The sequence below is a fragment of the Python bivittatus genome, unplaced genomic scaffold, assembly GCF_059951505.1.
Source record: "Python bivittatus isolate LINGU-HERP-01145 unplaced genomic scaffold, Pbiv_v1 ctg000960_np1212, whole genome shotgun sequence".
NCBI lineage: Eukaryota > Metazoa > Chordata > Lepidosauria > Squamata > Pythonidae > Python > Python bivittatus.
The window spans coordinates 12,308,808-12,329,113 of record NW_028277124.1 but is presented as its reverse complement, the minus strand read 5'-3'; the positions used below and the strand labels follow the sequence as shown (position 1 = coordinate 12,329,113).

At 39.5% G+C, this 20,306-nt stretch overlaps 1 protein-coding gene across 5 annotated transcripts in view; it reads left to right on the top strand.

The window, feature by feature from the left end:
- Window positions 1-9,444, top strand: part of PROM1 (prominin 1) — a 70,223-nt gene extending 60,779 nt beyond the window's left edge. For 2 of the 5 annotated variants that reach the window (XM_088131452.1, XM_088131453.1), the window contains exons 20-28: window positions 443-496; window positions 935-1,015; window positions 1,123-1,191; window positions 1,381-1,473; window positions 3,416-3,531; window positions 4,882-4,905; window positions 5,379-5,447; window positions 7,175-7,214; window positions 7,884-9,444. In XM_088131452.1, the coding sequence (XP_087987578.1) occupies window positions 443-496; window positions 935-1,015; window positions 1,123-1,191; window positions 1,381-1,473; window positions 3,416-3,531; window positions 4,882-4,905; window positions 5,379-5,447; window positions 7,175-7,193 (525 nt within the window). In that variant the 3' untranslated portion in view covers window positions 7,194-7,214; window positions 7,884-9,444. The remainder of the gene's footprint in view (window positions 1-442; window positions 497-934; window positions 1,016-1,122; window positions 1,192-1,380; window positions 1,474-3,415; window positions 3,532-4,881; window positions 4,906-5,378; window positions 5,448-7,174; window positions 7,215-7,883) is intronic. The other 3 variants (XM_088131454.1, XM_088131455.1, XM_088131457.1) reach the window with 3 other exon arrangements.
- The last annotated feature ends 10,862 nt before the right edge of the window (window positions 9,445-20,306 follow it).

The window sequence follows — 20,306 nt, the reverse complement described above, 5'->3', positions numbered from 1 at the left end:
CAACCCACAATACAATCTCATTGTTTGTATAACATGTAGTTCTGCCCATTAATAGAAATACTTGGATTTAAGTTAGTGTGGTCCCAATGACTTTGATGATACTTTATACAGAGACTTTAAAGTAATGCTAGCAAATAGTCTGTGTTCATCCACTTACCATGAACATCTATTCCTGTTGCAGGCAGATGCAATTGTAGGACCATCTACCAAATAGGCATAGTAAATTTATGCACTAACTAAATTTTGAATATTACTAAACCAAACTAGTTGTGGTACTATTGCTACTGTTTTTTATTGTCACATTTCTAGCCAAAAAACCCCCACCTTTATTGTACAGTCAGTGTTAAAAGCAATGGCATAAAAAGTGTATGGCTCAAGCTATTTGTTGAACACAGTATAAGATGCTAGAGGTAAAATTTTCCTTTTGTTTATTTTAAACCAGAGTACTTTAAACCAGAGTATTCGGTTACTGCAGAAAACTTCATCAGAGCTTTCAGTAAGTTTTTCTTTCTTTTTTCCCCGAATAAATGAACATTTATTTCTCAGTGTTTTGCTTGTAATAGTCCAAGTGTATGTTTGATTACCTTTGTTAAAAACTAGCTATTGTTTTAATGAACTTTTGAAAGTTTTAATTTAGTATTTGAGCAGAAACTTCTAACTTACATTATCTCCATTTAATAGGAAATTAAGTAAAAAAGAAGTGGCCTAGAATGCTTTTAAAACATCCTGCTATGGAATTTAACCCTTTTTCCTCAAATAACCATGGAGATCTAGATTTTTAAAAATTCATAACCATTTACCAAAACCAATACTTTTCAGTACTGGTCACTTATTTTCATGGCTCTGCTGGGTAGGCATTGTTTCTAGACCTTCAGTCATCACAGCTGAAGGTTGGCTTGACTCACGGTCTCTCCCTTTCCTTCTGCCTTTCCAGGAAAAAGTGAGAAATGTAATAAGTGCCATTGATGCCACTCAACTTCTTATAAACAACAACGCTTCATTTATAATTGTCCAGGTAGATTTCTTTGTCATAGTAGCCCTTAAAAGAAATCCTTACACTGAACATTGCTTGGAAATCTTACATGCCTCTTAACAATGGTTTCTTTCTTTCTTTCTTTCAAGGAAGCTAAGAAATACATGGATTCTATATTACTTTACTTTGAGCAGTATTCAGAATGGGTGAAGGATTCGGTAAGATGTTTTGGTTTATTTGCTTGTTTTCTCATCAGTTATGGAAATTTAGATCAAGTATAACAGAGGATGCCTAGAATCAAAATTGCATGCATGTTTCTGTCCTAAGAGGGGTGTGGAGAAGCATGTTCATGGAGAGTTTTGCGTTTCAAAGATTAGAACGTCAAGTCCGTGTCTCATCTCTTACAGATTACTACCGAAGTAGCAACCTGTAAACCAATTGCAAACGCGATTGATACGGCGGTTGATATTTTTCTGTGCAGTTACGTAACAGATTCTTTGGTAAGTGGGAAGTCGAGGAGCATGAGGGTGGTGGGGCAGACTTCGCTTAAGTCATCTCTCTGCCAGAAACTTTATCTTCTCTAGGATGGAGAAGCAAATAAGATCATAAATGCAGTTCTGTTATCCCTTCCCCTGTGGATTTATGTCACTTTCTGCTGGATTCCTCATAAAACAAATTTCTTTGGAAAGTTATACAGCATAAAAACTGTGGTTGAATCAGAAGTAAATTATATATACATATTGTAGTCTACAACGGTGCATTTCAGTAAGAAGTGGTTCCCATCTTATTTTTGAGATTTGGAAATTTTGTTTGTTTGTTTGAATTTATTAGCCCCCTAACTCCAATGGGCTCAGTTGTTCCCTTCTGAGATGTGTATAAACGTTGCTAAGTTTTGTGTGGAAGTGTAGAAAGCCAGAGAGGAAAGACAACACTAGTCTTAAGATTTAAATTCTGGACATTTTAATTTTGAGACAGGCTTTTCTTTTATTGTTAGCTTATGAAAAGCTTAGGATAGTATGAGCTTGCAATTTGTATGTTTTTATCCTTGTATGTTTATTCCTGTATTTTGACTTTTTTGTATTTATTCTGGTCTTTAAGCAAAATAAATAAATACAGTAAGACCAAACCCACACTAATCAAGGCTGGACATGATTAAAATGGACTCAGATAACCAGTCTTATTCAAAAGTGTCTTACTGAAGATAAAGGAAGAGTTTGTGAAGAAGAAAAAAATATGTATGCACTAACGTGCATGTCTTTTAGCTATCGGAAAATCCTAAATCAAGAAAAATGATCTTTTTTACTGTCATTTAAATGCCAGACCAAAGTCTTTGATGTAATGTAAAATGATCTGTTTGGGCTATCTGTAAATCATATTTCTGGTCTGGCTTTGTTCTAGACCTCTTTCTAAATCAGAACTTTTCAGGGGATTCATTCCATAATCTCATAAAACTGAAGTGTTGTGTAAATGGCTGTTTCCCAGAATTGCCCAATGATTCTTGGAAGCTGATGGTGTGCTTGGAAGCAGGGCCCTTTCTTGCATGATTTTGTCCCTGATGCCTGTTCAGGGTTTTACAATCTGCTCTTTGGTACGGCTGGTTTGGGCTGCCCTGATGCTAGAGGGATGTCCAGTAGGGCTATGCGGGGGTTCAGATTCAAAAGGGAAAAGCTTCGTCACCTTCCTGGCTCACTTAGAGGAGCAAAAACAGGCAGCAAGTTGAATTCAAGGCTGAAAGTAAACCTTCCTGCAGCCATTTTTCCATACAAGGAAAGGCTGATGGCATATTATCTCATGAGCAGTAAATGTCTTTGGTAAGGCAAAGGACGTAGCAAATTGAGGAGTCCTTGGGGTTCTCTGAGCTTGGTTTTTTTCTTGGAAACGTTTCGTTGCTCAGCTAGGTAACATCTTCAGAGCTAGAATGGAGTGGGGTTTGCTCTCTGTTTATGTACGGTGGCTTGCCCTGCCTGTGTTGGTGTTTTTTTTTTCCTCTGATACTACTGGGGTGGGGGGACCACCAACACAGGCAGGGCAAGCCACTGTACATAAACAGAGAGCAAACTCCACTCCATTCCAGCACTGAATGCCTGAATGAAACATTTGCAAGAAAACAACCAAGCTCAGAGAACCCCAAGGATTCCACAGTTTAACCCTGAGCTACGCATATTCTCTTCTAATGCTATTTAGCAAATCACACTTGAACGTCTGGATCCCTTGAAAACCACATTTTCATCAATCTTCTTCAAATGGAGGTTCTGCTTGTTTATGGCTAGAATACATGCACTCAAGTGACTCTAGTTTGGCATTTTATCCAAGTGAGAAAGGATGGATAGCTTTGGGCTGGAAGGGTCACTGTGATGAAACCTACAGAAAGGATGAAGAATAATCGTTCCGAGCACCTTGGATCAGACACACATTCAAATGTTCTGTTTCCTTTCTGCCTAGAATGCCTTCTGGTTCGGTTTAGGAGGCTGCTCTGTCTTGCTGATCCCTGCTATTATTTGTGCGGTGAAACTAGCCAAATTTTACCGCAGGATGGATACAGAGGACGTGTACGATGAGTAAGTAAGAGTAGGATGAGTGAGAGTAGCAGCTGGCAAGATGGGATGGCTATAGAAATCGAATGGATATATAAATAAGCAGAGGAAGCTGAAGCATTTTTCCAGCTTCACTGAGATAAAGACTAGTTCACGGGTAGTCTTTATGTGATGTTGTAAAAACTTGATGGGACAAGTTTTGCTTGGAATTACTTAAACTGTCCTCTAAAATTGGATGAAAGAATGGGATGGGCAGTGCTGTTAGATTTGGGTGCAGGTAAGAAAAACTAGGCTCCTAAGAGCTGCAGGAAGCATAGGCTTTAACACATGCCCTATGTTTTGGGGTGTTTTAAGGGGAAAAAACCCCAAGTATATTTTTTAAAAACCTGTAAAAATGTGCCTTTTTAAAAATCCCAGCTTCCTCCCTCTTGCGGTAGAGGATAAGCATCAGAACAAAAAAGGAGGAAAAGATGGTAGCAGATTCTGGAGGTGTCCCCTTCCCCCTTCAGCTCTGGCTGATGTAAGCAAGGGCACAGCTAAAGCCACTGCTGCACATTGGAGCTGTGGACAATTCTTCTCCTCTCTTCAAGAGCTGCAGGGAGGCGGGTTGGATGAAACCTCCAAGACTAGCCACAATGCAGTAGGATCACCAGTGGAACCAAAACCGTGCTATATTTGCTAGGAGTGTCTGCAAGGTACAGCCAAAATAGTCAAAATGGCAGGCCCAATCAAGATGGCAGCCACAGTACTCAAGAGCAACAAAGATGGTCAGAAACGTGGAAGCTAAATCCTCACAGAGCAGTTGAAGGAATTTGGTGTGATTAGCCCAAAGAAGAGTGAGAGGAGACGTGATAGTAGCCTTCCAAGAGATGAAGGGACGTCCCATGGAAGAGCATGCGGATTTATTCTCCAGAGCACCCACAACGTGGGTAAAAAAACAGCCAGACCTTTGATTGCCCCGTTATGGCTACCCTCTTGATTTTTTTGGCCGCACCTTGAAGATACTCCTGATACTTGTTTACATATTTTCCTTGCCATAGCTCTTAGTTTATGCCCTGCTCTGCATAATAGGATTTCTCTTCTTCCTCTTGCAGTTCATCTGTCTCAGGGACTTGGCACATTACTTTATGATAGCTGTTTTTACTGATTTTTCAGGTGTCTCCACTTTTCCTTTTATGAACCATTTTCTGTAGGTTTGTCCAGTGCCTTTTCCAGTCTCCCCCACCCCATTTTTTTTCCTCATTTGTTTATTTGGTTTGAAGACCACTTTTATATCGCCCCTTTGCTAAAAGAGCAAAGAACTATTGCTATGCCAAATATTCTCTTCTAGAAGTAACATAAGTGATAATTCTTATTTTTTCATTATTTTTGTAGTGTTGAAACTATGCCCATGAAAAAGTAAGAAAGCTTTATTAATCTTATGGCATGTAAAGTGGGAGTGGTTGTGGTTTTGCTTTTTTTTATGAGCTCATTTTGGCATTTTCAAGCATTACATATTTGGGTTATTGATTTTTTCCCCTCTATATCTCTGCCCTACTGATCTACATACATAACTACAAAGTTTTACATTCAAAATATCTTAACATGGAACATTCTGTAGAATTTTTCTACAAACCCATATATTTCACAGGCTCCACTGAGAGTCTGTTTATTTGCATTGTTTTGTATATTGCAGGATACTAGTTGTGTTGGTGTCTTCTGTTATTGTTTGTGTTATTTGTTGTTGGTATATGTAACAATTTTTGGAAAGGCAACTGATAACATTTCAAATAAATGCCCTTTTTTTAATTACCATCTTCGTAACCACAATTTGAATCGATTGCATTTTATCATTAACCCACTCCTTTCCTCGTATATTTATTTTATTACAGTTTGGAAAATGGTAATAATAGTTATCATAAAGAACAATTGTATGGTATACACAATCCAGTTATGACAAGGTAAACCAAGTTTAAAACTGCCCACATTTTAATATTTTTTGTATTATTCATGCACATTTCTGCACATTTTAAAGTCAGCATCTTTCCTTTTTGCATGACTTTTCCTTGGCTACTTTTTTTTTTACATTATGCCCTAAATAATATTAGGTATTATAATTTTAACAGTGGAATTGGATTCATGACTTAGCAACTGCTCTTATTTTAAAACAATTTTTTTCAAAACATTTATTTATTTGAAGTTTAAAAACATTACAACTAATATTTCTGTTTTAAAAAAGCCATGATAGTTTGTGATTATATATAAATAGCAGTCTACTTATACCACTGTTTTATTTTTAAAAATATATAGTTTTAAAAAATAAACCTCACCTCTTATATATATTAAAAACGAAGAAAACAAAGAAAAAAATAAATATTAAAAAAAAAGACTGTAAGCTAAACTAGGAAATAAAAAAGAGCAAAACACATGCATTCCTAAATTACTGTATATCTATCTATCATATAAAAGCCCACTTATAAATAGATAGGTAGATATCAGAGTATTAAAATTATATTTCTTCATTTATTTCCATATTATGATGCAATTTTTAAACAAGGAATTGAATTTAGAATTGTATTATCCAGCTGATTCCAAGGCTGAGAGTTGACAGATTTCATTTTATCCAACATTCAGAGTCTAGGATACCAGCATTCTTCCATGAGTACCTGATCAGGTTTCTTGCCACAGTCCAAGGGCAATATATCCAAAGTGCTTCATAGACTGAAACTATGAAGTTTCCAAACTTTTGGACTATGCTTTAAGAAAACATTAACTTTTTTGACCTTTAAGTGCCTTCAGAGAATCTAGTTTGCCCTAGCAACAATGACTAACCAACAAGGAATTGCAAGTGGGCAAATCCATAACATGTGTCCCAAAGTTCTTTCAGCATGGAAGTTTTTTTAAGTAAAGCAAGGTTCCCCAACAGTATTTGCTAAGGAAACAGGGGGAAAGGTTGGAAAACAGAAGAAGACGGCCCCTTTTCACAGAGAGGACTGGACAATTTTGCAGTGAGGTACAAATTTCTGAAATTGAGGAGGTCTGTCCAGAATTCTTCAGGCTCCCTAACAATTCATTAGTATTTCTAATTTTAAAAATTAGAAATTTTTAACAGACATTGAGAAACCAATAAGTAGACAAGTTGTTGGGTTATCTGGAGGGATATTAACATGAAAATCTGTTGAAAACATGCTAAGAAAATCAGTTAGCATTCTTTCAACCAGCCAGCTTCTTTTCCTTTTATCTCTCCATGGTCAGAAGTATTACTTTAGTTGTTGTCGTACCTGAGACAGGTTGGAAACCAGCCCCTGAATTCCTTTTCCCCAATCCTTCATATCAAAGCTTTACAATCTTCACTTTCTTCCCCTAGTCATGAACCTCTCCTCCTCTTCTTTTCCAATCTTGCATGTTCTTGCTCTGGCTTCTCAGTGGATTATAATGAGCTTTGTACTTTTGTTGGTAAAGAAAAGCTAAGGTCTTGACTCCCTGGTGCCTGTTGTGATTGCAAATGCATGTGCTCTTTGTGTCTGCTTGTTTTCATTCCTAACCTAGGAATTGGAATAAAACTGGATAGTAAAAGCCCCCTTTTCACTCTTCAGTTATTATTCTATATTGCATTGTTCCTGACTTACCATATTTATTTAGTATCTCCAAACAGATTTATATTTTTGTGGATTTTTCCCCCTCTTAGCTCTGTGGAACAGTGGTAATTCAGACTGGAAATATTAACCGTAAGTTCTGTGGTGTATTGATCTGTTTAAATCTTGATGGCCTTAAAAGGTGGACATCTGGGTTCATGTAAATGCTAACAAAGAAGGAAATCTTGCAGAGCAGGATTTCCAGAATGGCTTTCAACCCTTTATACTGGTGGCCATTTTCATCTGTATGTGGGTACTTTCACTTTGTGTGTGTGCGCAGATGCGCATGCACTGGGAAGGCTGTGAAGGGCATGATGGAGGAAGAAGGGACAGCATCTTAGAATCAGCATCCCCTTTTGGGGATGCATTGGGGGATGACGATGACGACGATGATGATGATGATGTTCTCCACAGCCCCCGGACTGATCCAGCCCCAAAATTTGCTTATTCTTGCATTGGCTTTGTCTGCCATGTCAAGTTTGGTGCTTGACTGCTCAGTTTTCAGAGAGATGTCACGCTGATGGACAGACAGATGGACAAGGACCTAGGCCTCTTGACATAATTTCTTTTCAATTCCAATACAATTCTGTTGTATTGGAAAGATTAAAAGCCCCCCTCAGAGACACCAGTTCTCTTAGAGGCCTCTGTCATCTTCTGTATTCTCAATCCTAAACATTCTGCACCCCAGTCCGGTTACGCTCACATGTCCATCATCATTGGAAAGTGATTTCATCATTTTTCATGTCTGCTCTCTTATAACAGGACAGTCCTGGAAGAGCTCTGAATGTTGTCTTGTTTTCTCTGGATTTTGTTCCAGCTTCTGGAAACATCAGATTCTCCTCAAAGAAAGCACAGCTGAATCGTCCTGTCTGAGGACAGCACAACCAATTGATTTTGAATAAAAAGAGAATTACTGAATCTTGTGTCATAGAGCGAAGCCAGGTTAATGGCAATCAGTTTTTGCTGCCAAGCAACCATTAAAACCTATCAGTTGTGGGTTTTGTTCTTGTTTCATAAAATCATTTTCATTTTTTTTCCTTGTACCATGTAAGCGTAACGAAACAGGACTGACTGGATATCATCTTCATTTTATTTTCTTTTTCTTCACTTGAACAGTCTGTTCAGAATGACTAAGGTTCTTCTTAAAATGTCCACTGATGTTTGTACACTATATAAAAGTATGTTTACATGAAGAATACATTTGAATACAGAGACTTTTGTATCTGAGTTTTTTACAGCTGTCTCGCCACAGACTTTTAAGTAACATTTGTTATCTTTCATAAGCAATCTGTTCAAAGTGATCAACATTTCTCTGGTGCTGTTAAGAGTAAAGAAGAAGAAAGGAAAAGCAGTGATGGAACCAGCATTCTCTCGTGCTGTTTTCAGGAATGTGAATGTAAATGAAGGATAAAATTATCTTTTTCTGAATTCTTATTTAAGACACTCTTCTTATTTAAGATGTAATGTTGTTTAGTTCAGAACTATACTTATGTGGGGAGGGTGATGTATGGCTGATTTGTCTGTCCCTGAACACACAGACAGATAAGCAGTGGGGATCTTTTGCAATATAAGAAGAGAAGAGGTATTCCCAAAAAACCTATCTGGACTTTCAGCATACATACACACACAGCAGATGTGATAGAAGAAGACAACCACTGGCTCACTTCGGTGAAGGATCTAAACACTGTAAACCTCCACCTGTTTCCAACGTGAATAAGTCGGGTTCTCCTGGGCATCATTTCTGAACCACAGAAGCTGTGTTGAACTTTGATAGTTGATATTTAAAGGAGAAGCATCAGAGAATCTCAGGGCTGCTTCGCAGTGGCTAACTGACATTGCCAAAGGTGTGACTCTTATTTTCAATCAGTGTAAATGGTGACACACCATTGCCCTTGAACAATGAAAGGGAGTAATAATGATTTGAACAATTGTGAAGAGGGGCCAATACTACTAGATGACAATTGCAAAAGAAACGTGAAGAAATACTATGTTGTATTCCAATAATGCTGAGAATGTGTTCCTACATGTAAGACAATCATCCATTTTGGGAGTTTCGCTGGACCTTCCAAACTGGAATTGAATTCTAATAAACATAATTCTAGATTATTTAAAGATTGTGCAATTAATGTGCACGCATTGTTTAATTATGCAATCTGTGCACTCAGAGTAAACCACATGTTTCAGTACTTTTACCCAACACCTGACTTTAAAAATGTACTCCATTGAGTGTAGCAAGGTTTTCAGTAATAGGACTTTTTTTTTTTTTTTTACTATCCAGTGTGTAGAATACTTAAGTAGGCTGGGTGTATCTGTTAAGTATATATATAAAATAATTCAATATTGTAGATTTAATACATTCCTGTTTTTAATTTGACAATGTCTTTCAATCATTTAAATAAAGTCTTGATTGATACTTGTTTTAAATGGAAGAAGTTGGTGAATGAGTTTAAACTTGGGCTTGTATCAGAAGTAAATGGATTCTGCTTAAGCAACTTGTTCCAGATGTGCTGGTGGGCATTGGAATCCATAACAAACCATGATGGCATGCATGTCATCATTGACCATGCCCTCCCCCCCCCAGAGGAAGTTGGCATGTGTGAAGGGACGGTGTGCTTTATTATTGCTTTCTGTCCCCAATTTAGAAAGTCTGTTGAAAGAAAGAAGTCTTCAGCAGTGCCAAGGGATCCAGAGATGAAGAAACAATTGATTACTCATCTTAGAGTAATCTAGAGTGCTTAGAGGCAGATTCTGGCCCAAGATGCTAGTGGAGAAGGTTTCCAAGAAGAAATAACAGCACAGCTGCCTTTGCCACTGAGCTATACAGCAACTTGGAATACAGTGATGAAAAGAGTTTCAGATGAATCTCCACTAAAGTATTTCCTTTAGGAAAGTTGGTAATTGATAGATTTAATGAAATGTACACACATACATGTCCTCCAAGCCCCCAATTCTTGATTTGGATAAGATGAAAATTCATAATACTTTGCTTTGTCCCAATTTGGATATGTAGGCAGAGTAGCCCATTCCGTGGGGGTGAATTTTCCAAACTTCAAGTGGAAGAGTTGTCATTTCTGGCTCTCCTCCCAGAAGCACCACTGGAAGTAGCATGAGTTTTGCCTCGTTTATCCTTGATGCCCTACTGAAATTCCACATGGCCAGCACAAACTCTAAGACAGACAGAATAGGCCCTTGTGACATATATAAAGGAAAGACTGACTCAGGTCAGAGTGGTAGAAACACACAGAGCTGAATCTGAAGTCAAATGCAACTGAGCCAAACCTCACAGGAGAAGGAATTTCATAATGAATGTAATAAATACCATAAGGATATGAGTAGCAACAAGATTGGAAAGGGCAAAGAGGTTGCATTTCTAAGGAAGGATTTTAGAAAATAAAATTTAGTAAAAGAGTGAATCACACACACACACACACACACACACACAGAGCCTGCAGAACTTTTATCCCAAACTTCAACCATTTCTACTCTTAAAAGTGCTAACTAACAAAAAGTGATGATAGCATAAGTCAACATCCCTTCCCAAGAGTGTTGATTGGAGAGCTCTTAACAAACTCCCTTGTTGAAAGCTAAGGTTGTCCATTCTTGTCTCTGCTTTTTTCACATTGGAAAGAGAAATCTTCCCATCTGCTGGCAACAACCCAGTTGCCTCAGAGAAGGTTCAAATTGCTTTGAACAGGACTTGATTTCTTCTGCACAAGAAATGAAGGCCCCTTGCTATTCTCTGCATCCCTGTCTCTTACCACCCCAGCCTTAACAGGAGATCACAAGGCTTTCTAGGAAGAGGGAAATGGCCTTAAAATTCCATACTTACTGGGACATTTGAGAAAGTTGCTAACGTATATCAGGATTAAAGTTTGCATAATATATTTAATGACCCAGTTTTTGATTCTCTTTTTAAAAATAATTTTTATTGAAAGTTTTTTAAAAAAATAAAAGACAATACAAACTAAACACAGAAAGGAAAAGAAAAAAAGAATAGAAAGTGCAAGAAAGAGGAAAAAATGAGAAAAATATTTAAAGAAATTACTTCTGGTCTTCATCACAAGTATAAACAAACTTAGTAATTCTTCACCCCCTATAAGGTTATATGCAAGTATCTCTTCTTCCCATAACCCATTCCTTATTCCTACGCAAATCCATAAATCATTAACAATTCAGTCCTGGTATCAGCAAAAAGTCCATAAAGGCTTCGTAGAATCTTATAGAAACCTGTCTTAGTTTAACCTTGGTCAAACAAACCAGCTTTGTATTGCTTTCTTTTGCTTCTAGCAATCTTGATGTTTAATACATTCCAATGTTGTCATAGGATTTGATCTCTCTTCAGTTTTTCCCATCTCAAAGGCTTCTTTGAGGCTTTAGCAAACATCTGTAAATCAAGTAAGGAGTTATTATCCAGGTCATTCTCTTATCATTTTATTCCCACTTTAACAGTCATCTCTGTTTTATCCATATTTTTTTTTTATTTTCGAGTATTTCAACCATTTCTTTGTATTGTAATTTTTCTGCATCAGATAAAGTTTGTTTCAGTCTTTATCCTGTAGATCTTCCAAGGTATTCCCTTTCACATCTGTCATTTCTTTTTTAACATCTTTTGGACATAGTCTATCCATAGAAGCAGACATTATTGCTGACATTGTAGTTACTAGTTTCTGTCCCCATTGTTCGAATATCTCCTGGGGTACTTCATACCATTTTCTGTCATTTTGTCGCAATGCTGACTAAAGACAAAAGCCTTTTTTTCTTTTCCTTTTATGCCTGGAAACTTTAATCCCCTCTAGTGTCCAATTTCTGAAATCATAAAGTCTTGAATTTCTGTTATGACTTAAGGTAGATTAAACAGTTCAGTTCCCATGAAGGCACTGTTTGTTTATATAATTATTTCCAAAATCTTATTGCAAAACTCCTAATAATCCAAATTTGTCTGGTCTGTTAACTTGTTTATAACTTCCTTGGATTAAAATCTTATTTAGTTTTTTGCTGTTTATTTCAAACTCTTTACATTCTTAAGCTTATAGTTGATTTTTCTTTTATTCTGGAATGAAGGTAAACTGACCAGGTGGTCTGGAAAACTTCTTGTTTTGAAGATCTCTATTAGCTTTAAGATAGTTAAATAGATACTGTAATTTCCAAATGTGATTAGAAAGTGAGGTTAGAGAACCCAGTGTCCTTAAAAAGGCTCCAACCCAGTTGAGAGTCTGATGGATTTTCTTCATCTCCTGGTGCTCAGATCTGTGGGAAATCAGTATCCTGCAGTCTTCTTGCAAGGAGCAGCCATCTGGAGCACATGTGGGTGATCTTCTGTCCTCTCATCCAGAGGGCTCCATGAGGTCAATCTACTCACTGGTCCTTCAGTCGTAGACACAACATTTTCTCTGCTAATTTGGAAACGTGCTTGCTCACCATTCCTCACCCAGAAGTCTTGCCAGAGTTTTTGATTCTCAAACCAAATATTTCATTGAAGCTTTAATTTTAAAAAATATAGTGTTGGACAATTATCGCAGCTTCAGGTAGAGAGGGGGAGGCAGTGAATTGTATATTATGCGAAGGATGCAGTGTAGGTCTTTATTTAAAATTTTGATCGCTTGATTACTTGCTGTCAGGTCAGTATTGACTCTTAATGATAGACCTTTACTCTCTCCGCTCCTATTTAACATCTACGTGAAGCCATTGGATGAAGTCATCTGTCACTACAGGGTCAGGTATCAATATGCTGGTGATAGTCAGATATGCATCTCTATCCTTGGATGGCCAAGAGATGCTGACAACGCTTTTTCCCAGCGTCTGGAGGCCATGAGATCTGCATGGGGAAGGACAGCCTTAACTTGGCTTAACTCAAGCAAGACTCAGTGGGCATGGGTTTCAGATCTCCTGGACCTGGGGTCCTCCTATCTTTAGTTCTGGATGGGGTAGCACTTCTCCATACAGAATTGATATGCAATTGGGAGGTCCTCTTAGACTCTCAGCCCCTGCTCAAAGAGCAGGTAGCAGCTGTGGCCAGGATAGCTTTTGCACCCATCCATAGATTAAAAATAAATGAAGGTTATCTTGATCCCTTGACACACAGCTGGTCTTTATGCTGGGCATTTTTATAAAATGGGCAATGCAATAATACATGGTTGCATTTTCAAAAATGACAGTTGGAAGTGTATTAAAATGTCCTAGAGTTGGTTTTCTCCTAAATTTAGGGAGGATGTTTGGTTTAAATATCTTAATGGTCTAAACAAGGGAGACTGGCTACTCAAAAAACAACCTGTTACGGATACGGAAAGGCAGTTAGGGCTCTCAAATCTAATTGCCTTTCCATATCCATAACAGGTTGTTTAAGGCTTGACCACACCTGCTTGTAGAAAATGTAGGTAGAAATTACTTTCTGCTACTTTAACAGACTAAACATTTTTGGGTAACTCAGTGCTGTCCTGAAAACTAATAAAAATCGAGTAAGGAAGTGTCTGCAAGCAAACAACCAAGCTCAGAGAGCACCAAGGACTCCACAAAAACTCTTTATAGCAGGTTAACCCACTCTGAGCCAGGTCGGAAAGTCCCAAGAATTTGTCTGCTCTGACCAATAGATGGTGCTGCAACTGCAGGAAAACAACCCACCCTCAATGCAATGTACTTCTGACAGATGCGCAATTGGAGCACCCTGAATGCAAAAGAACAACCAAGTGGTCCACATTTCATCCTGTGTGCAATTACAAAGGACAATTCCCTGCTTGCTTGCTTGCATCCTTCCTTCCTCAGCAACTCATTGTCATATACAAGTGGTGCATTCAAGAGCCTTACTACATTCTTTCACGCCTCTCAACGATCAAGTACAGACTGACTGAAAAAAAGCTAACACACCACATGTGTGTGAGTATGTGTTTCAGGGGGGGCATTCATGCACCTCCTCTAAGGCTATCCTTGCTCTGTCTGGATTAAAGTAAACAATGAAATCAAACTGGAGATAGAGGCTAAGGCAGGAAGCAGCCTTTCTGGATTCTCTCGTGTCCCATTAGCATCCTGGATGCCCAGTGAGGAAACAGGCCATCCCAGAGGCCAACTGCTCCCATTCCCAACTTTAAAACCATCCTCAAAAGCATGGACCAAAATTTGACATTTTGCTGCTGAATTTCAGGGCTGCATGGGACCCTGAATTACATGAATGGCCTAATCTCCCTTTCCTGGACAGATGGAAAGTGGGTTGGCTGAAGGCTAGTCCATCCCTTTTCATGAGTAGTAGTCGTAGTCATGCATGATAGGTTCATTCAAGTCAGTCAGTCAGTCAGTCAGTCAGTCAGTCAGTCAGTCAGTCAGTCAGTCATCTTCTGCCTTTCTTCAGCTCAAATCAGTGTATCTGCTAATCTCTCCTAATTTTATCTCCAATACAAGTGCCCTGGGAAGGCCACTGGGCTGAAAAAGATCTCCACATTCTCCATGTGAGAACTTTAACCTGGGTACCCTGGTCCAAATTCCCAATATAACTTACTCTACTTCTAGCCCATCACTTCTAGGATAATTATCCTCTAGGCTTGTTTAAGAGATTCAGGATAAATGATGTACAATTATTTCTTCCACTGGCTCATAGATTCCATTTTTGCCACCCTTGTTCTGTGGAGTTCTGTGGAGGTCAGTAAGCAGAACTCACTCTGGTCAACCAAATGAGGTTTTCTAAGGAAGTCAGGGATGTTCAATAAGAAACTTGGAATATAGATGAGATTAACCAAGAATAAGCTTCATATACCAGCTTCCCAAATGATTGGTCCAAGTTCTGTTATCACTTCTTCCTTGATGTTCTGCAATAAGAACAATAGAAGTGATGGAAAGATTTAGGGGGGTTGTAAATGGAAGTCAAAGGTAATATTCTTTGAAGAAAGGTGGTGAATAGTAGGATGAAAGCCCCACAAAACATATGCCACAGTGAACAATAGAATGACCCAACAAGAATTGTCCTTAAGGAAGGCATTCCAGATTTCACATGTCCCTGACAAGGATTTCTTTTTGACCTCAGAAACCCAACATTAGAAAAACCACTCACCCTTGGATTTTCATAGCTGGCTTGGCCAATATCAGAAGGTGTCAGAAGGAAGTGTGAACCGCAGTTCTGCTGGATCTAATATTCTCCTAACCCAGGAATACATCCCCACCACGGGGAAGACTTTAAACCAGCCTTGAACATAAGGCATTCACACAAGGGCATAGCTGGTTGAGGGGAAGGTGGGCCTCCCTACTTTCTACTCCTGCCAATAGAGTATGGATTGTTCTGCACAGTTAATGAGTCTGGGAGTGTTTTCAAGACACATTTGCTTCACCGGGTCTTCTAACCAATCCTACCGCATGATGACTGTACCTCTATAGTCACCAAGGTGAGGACATCCACAGTTTCCCTGCTGCAGATGAAGATCTACATGGCCTCATTCCCCCAAACTAATCTCGATTACCTCAATCATCTCTGTGGGAAATACTATTTGTTGCAGGCACAGGGTATGGCTTATTCCAGGCATAAAAATCTGTCACAGGCAATTTTAAACACCTGCATGCATGCCTGGAGGAGCAACAGCCTCACCTGTTTCCCAGCCAGATCAAGATCTCCCAAGTTGGTGCAGGAAAAAACAGTGTCACATAACTCTGAAATCATATTTGCTGTACAAAGTGTGCAGGTCTAAGCTCTGTGGAGGAAGCAGGAATGGCTGACACCCAACGTCTGTTTTCCAGGCAAAATCCCTATTTGCCCTGCTTTTATTCCTATTTTCATTTTTTATCATTTGCACCTGTAAAAAAGAAGCCGAGCTTTGACCTCCCAGCTATTGCTTAACTATGTAGAAGGTCCACCAACCTATAACTGGTGTGTTAGTGGTGGCTACATCACAAATCCTTGGGAGCAGTAATTGCAAAGTCTACTGGAAAGATGGAAAATAAAGTTCTTTCTGGTACTAAAATATGGCTTCTGCACTGTACATTCCCAGGGCAGGACATACTTGCTCCAGCCCATTTTGTAGTGCTGTCTCAGAAGGAAACAGTTTAACACTGACCAGCAACCATATTAGACCTTAAAAGAAAATTTGGGTAGAAAAAACATTGCTAATAATAAGCCACAAAATTGCAATTCCATTGGGCACTAGAAGTGAAAAACTGAAGTTTTAATCAACCAAAGCCAATGTTGTCTCATCTCTACATTTTCCATGGCTGAAGGCTGCAGCCGACACCTTTCATCTACAAGGTTGCTGCTATCTTCTCATCAGACAACAATTCAAGTTATGCTGAAGTTGCACAATTCCATGATAAGGCACTTGTCACTGTTGTAGCCAACCTGGAAACTATTTTGTACATCAGAGCCTTCCAAACTTCTCTGAGATCATGCTTTATTTGCAAGCCAGGTTGGGTGAAAGTTTGCCAGGGCATGAGGTTTCCCTTTTGACATATTCCTGTCCGACATATCAGAAGTCAAACCTACTGACAAAGGATACAGTTTAAATCATCAAAAATACATTGAAGAAAAGGATGTAGTGACCACAGAGATGTATAGTTTCCTCCAAAACATGCAGTCCCAGATGTTAATTTTGGTTTGCACAATTGCTCATGGAATGATTTTTGCAAAGCATGCTGCTGGGTTCAACAAAGTTCCCCTTTCCCATCCAGTTCACAGGATTGCACCCTAACTCTTGCAAGAAACTTATAATAAGGGTATTGCCATGTGCCACCTTTCTGTGTAAGTAAAAGGATCCATGCTAACAATGCGAGAGGGTTGCCAGCTATTGGGTTAAGTGGAGGGTTAAGTTGTGAACTTATGTGGTGAAACTGTCAAGGAGGAAAAATCTGGAAGGAGCAGAAGATATTTCTGGGGGAAAAGCAAACGGATAATCTGTTCCACTCCTAACAGTGTACTTTGTGGATCCCAAAAGACTTGAAAGTTGGGTCACCAGAACAAGACCTACAAGCATTTCCCAGAACTAGACCTGGACCTGCTCCCCTCTGAATTCAGAACGTCATTGTAGGATAGCAGTAAAGCCTGTCCCACAATACTGAGTCACATTCTGCAGCTTTTGATTCTAGTGGAACTAATTTCCTATGTTTTACAAGCCACTTTTTTTTGTACTCTTGTTGATTTGAGTTTCAAAGCAAAAAAAGTGTAAAATGTGTTATAAGGGGTGTGTGGCATAATTCTGTTTTAACAAGTTTTCTTTCTCCTCCCTGAACCAGAGGTGGGGTTTTTGTCTCCTGGCCCAAGTAACATGCTAGGATATTCATGGCTTGCCTGAAGAAAGATATTGGCAGTTGAGTCCAATGTTCTTCCCTGCTTTTTTTGTTGTGAAACAAACTCTAGAAAGAAATAACTTCTCACAGCAACTTGTGGTGAGCAGACCCACATTAAAGAGAACACAACAGGATTGGAAGGGACTGTAAAAACATGGTGGTGCAGGGAAATGTCCCCTGGGACACATTATCTGCCCAAGCTTGGCTGACACATGTTGTAGACTTAGGAGCAGAAAGCAAAAGGCCTCTTTGGCATCCTTTTGTCCAGTAGCCGACTGGCTGTCTTAGAGAAAAGCAGGATTTGAGGTCCAACATCTGTTGTTCAACATGCTGCTCCTAGGAGCCATTAATAGTCTTCTCTTACCTACATCTGAGTTCACTTTCCAAAGAGCTGACCTGGCTCCCGGTAAAAAGGGGTATGTAGAAACCATCCAATCTACAACAAAGACCAGATCTCCCCAGAGAGTCCCATGTGTTCTGCTTTACTCTGGTCTGATCCATCTTGGTCACCAGATCCAGAAGATGACCCCCACAAAAGATGGCTATAATTGGGTTCTTTTTTTTTTTTCTTCAGCAAAGTGGGATGAAGTTATACAGGAGATAGAACAGTTATGAAAGGATAAGAGGTTTCAAATTTCATAGAAAACCAATGCAAAGGATAAAAGAGGCAAGGCCAGTGGCTATGTAGAAGTGCCCTACAATCTATCAAGGCTCCTTTGAAAGTCTGAGACACAGAGAAAGCTTCAGGTAGTATGCCAATGGGGCACTGAGTCACACTAGCAGGAGAGGAAGCGAAATGCCTTTGTCTTATAGTATGCCCTGGGGACCAGATTAGGCACCCTGGCTTCCGTCTTCTATCGCTCATTTTAAATGCAGTTAGGCAGGGCTGCTGTTGGCCAACCTTGCCCAGCCTCCAGCGGTGTTCAGCTGCCATTGGCAAGGTCCCCAGCCTGCCTTGTTCAGTTGGCTCCTGGGATGACTGTGGCTTGCGGGCTTTGTGCCACCTTCCTTGCTCCACTTCCAGCTTCTGCTACCCTCAAGCTGATTCTGTTCACTCTTTCCAAACTCATTTCAGGGAGAGAAAATTAAAGGCGCACTCTGCCTTGACTTGTTGTGGAAGAGTACTTGTGCCATGCCAGGGTTCCATAGCAGAAATTGCTTTTCTGTTACAATCAGGCACATGGACTGTATGAGGAACCAAAAGTTTCAACCCAGCACACTGGAATCTGATGTTTTTCACATTTCCTGTACCCCCACTTCTTTCCTCTTAAATAATGACATTGGTAGTAGAGCTGTCAGTAGCTGCACACAGAGAGACTGCCCTCATTTATTAAAAATACACCATTTTTTTTTTTTACTTTACTTTTACCTGATTCAAGCTCTGTTCATTGATGGGAAGGAGGAGAACAAATCACAGTTTCAAACACTCTGTTAAGAAAGAAAAGCGTGGACACATATCTAAAAGACTCAGGGTTTGCTTCTAGTTCCAGGCAGCACATTACAAACAGGTTGCAATTTCCAAAAATATTCAACAATGAATAGAAGGAGGCAGTTCCTTATGCGTTAAAGCCAATGTTTATGTGGGAATTCAAATTCCTTTTGGAGTAGTTCAACTTTGTCCACCATCTGAAGAGTTAGAACAGTGGTGAATATACTGGAATGAACTGGAAGGTAAGGATGCCAACAGGATGCCAACAGGCAGAGAAAGTAAATAATTTCTGAGAGTAACCTAGTTATGGGGGACGCGGTGGCATAGCGGCTTAATGACGCTGAAAGTTGCCGGCCAGAAATGGTCGACACTTCAGCGGTTCGAGCCCAGCCTTCGCGCAGCAGAGTGAGCTCCTGCTTCCTCCCCCAGTTCCTGTCAACCCAACAGTTCGAAAACTTACGCGAGTAGATAAATGGGTACTCTCTCTCCAGTGGGAGGAAAAATGCTGGCAGCGCCTTGCAGAAGGAGTCAGGAGCAGTTGCCAGTAGTGCGGAAGCCATGCTCGCCCGAAAAAGGCGCGAAGCAACGGAAACCCCGCCTCCTGCGCTCGCCACCTGGGCTCTGCTCTAGGAAGGAGGCACTGGCAAACCACTTCTGAAAACACCTTGCCTTGAAAACTGCAAAGGACTTGTCCAAAAGCAGTCACTGCAGAGTTGGTAACGACTGAGTGCAGATAAAAAAGAAAAAAAAAACCTAGTTAGTGTATAAGTAACTAGAGAGTAACCTACTAGAGAATAACCATGAAAATAAAGAACTTGGGAGTAAAAATCGCAATAAAAGGGAAAAGAGCGTTCTCAACTATCCTCGGCTTGGCTGGGGCTGCCTTTTTAAAATAATGAGGACTTTTCATGGTTGGATCCTGCTGAAGTTTATACAAGGTGAGATACTATTGTGTAATTAGTTTACTACATCAGCCAAGTGAACTAATGTGATTAAAGTGGCTCTGGTAGGCTGAAACATTTTGGACAACCACTAGATGACAGTAAAGTATTAGAATTTTCTCCATCTCTTTATCTCCATCTAGTGATTGTCCTGAGTATTACAGCCCAGGTCTGGTAGCCCAAGTCAAGATGCTGAACTTGAATGAGGCAGGTATGAGTCCACTCTTAGCTATGGAAGGCCCCAGAGTGACTTTGGGCCAACCACTCTCTCTCAGCCCAACCTACTCACAGGATTGTAGTTGTGGGGATAAAATTAGGAGAGACGTTGCTGTATGTTGAGCTCTTAGAGAAAAAGTGGGCTATAAGTGCTATAAATGACATCTCAGTAAATAGATTTAGACAATGCTACTAGACTGTACATGTCAGTTTGTAATTTGAGCTATGTTTTTGATAAGTGAGGTTATGAAAGTATATCTGGGTTTAAGACTCTTTGTCAACCTCCATGAAGACTCTGAGCCTCCCCAGGATGGGATCACTTAATTGCAAATAGTTTCTGAGCATTGT